At 45.4% G+C, this 1,275-nt stretch overlaps 1 protein-coding gene across 1 annotated transcript; it reads right to left on the bottom strand.

Annotated features, from left to right (window-relative positions):
• Positions 1–459: 459 nt before the first annotated feature.
• Positions 460–834, bottom strand: H257_19177 (hypothetical protein; the record flags this gene model as incomplete). The annotated part of the gene is made up of 1 exon (XM_009848322.1): positions 460–834. The coding sequence occupies one exon, from the start codon at positions 832–834 to the stop codon at positions 460–462; it is 375 nt and encodes a 124-aa protein (XP_009846624.1).
• Positions 835–1,275: the final 441 nt, after the last annotated feature.

Genomic DNA, 1,275 nt, shown 5'->3' on the forward strand with positions numbered 1-1,275 from the left:
GAGGGGTCAGAAGGCCACCTTGAGGCCTGCGCTTTGGTTGGATCCAGCGGAACTCATGCTGGATACCTTGATATCCATGTCGACAAGTACACCCCTCGTGTTTGGTCAGCGATCTACACCCTCGTCGTTGTGCGGCATGTCGAGCTAGCTGTCTGACGCTTTGAGCATAACATCATGGACATCCTTACGCCGCATGAACACCGTGCTATCCGCGACTGAACCAGGGCAATCATCAAACAAGTCGACTGAAACACCGGAATATGCGATAGAGCATTCGAGCTTGAGTCCAAAGAGCTTATGATTACCAGATAAATAGTGTTTCGCTTCATCAAAGCCGCCTGTCGCGTGGTATGAGGGCAGGAAGTTGACGCCTATAGCGTACAGAGCTACCGGGTAATGGCCAAAGACTGTGCCCTTGGCAACTTGTTGGGTTATGGACAGAAGATTCACGTAGGGATCCTACAACACCGACTCGACCACACCAATGACACCGTGGATCATCTTCTCAAACGTTGGAGCCTTCATCTCAATGTCCAAGGCGTCCTTGGGGGATGTCGTTGATTTGTGGCCACAACCAAGCGTCCACGTCGTCTCCATGGATGATTCCACAACCGCCCAAATTGACTCGAACTCAGAAAGCGTGAGGTTCATCATAGTTGTGAGAGATACGTTGCCCCCTTGCAAATAGAAGCGATCAATGAGGGGTTTTGGCGAGTCGTTAGTGTCCTCGACTTGCTGTGTATGCTTGCGATAGACTTGACTCATCTCTTCGAGATTGATGTTTTCATCCTCGATGTCCTGTTGGAGTCGGTTGACAACAGCGAAGGGGTCCATGGTGTTGATGGGAATAAATGGATTGTGATTAAGACCGATGTGCATTGGTGTCGTGTTATGCAGACTCGTAGCAAGGCATGCAGTTTTGTAGAAGTGTGGCATATACAGTGTAACTTCCAAATTACAGAGTCATATTGCGACACAGTCACAGAACATTTGTCCAATCTCTACCTTATTTTCTCGATAAATTCGTCTTTACTCAGTCCTGGATGATCTATTGTTAAATCATACTTAACGTTATGTATATTTACTTAGTATGTATTGTGCTTTGCACCTTTTTTGGCAATTCCAGGGTTAAATGCATTGTTTTTTCCAAGGCTTAAATAATGTATAAAGTAACTTGAATAACGGTTTTATAACGTTGTTTAAAGTTACTTCATCTAATGCGATGATTGGTTGGTTGTAGGTGGTTTTACTGGCACTTTCGTAAAACAAGTTGTT

This window comes from Aphanomyces astaci (genome assembly GCF_000520075.1).
Source record: "Aphanomyces astaci strain APO3 unplaced genomic scaffold supercont1.388, whole genome shotgun sequence".
Classification (NCBI taxonomy): Eukaryota; Oomycota; class Saprolegniomycetes; order Saprolegniales; family Verrucalvaceae; genus Aphanomyces; species Aphanomyces astaci.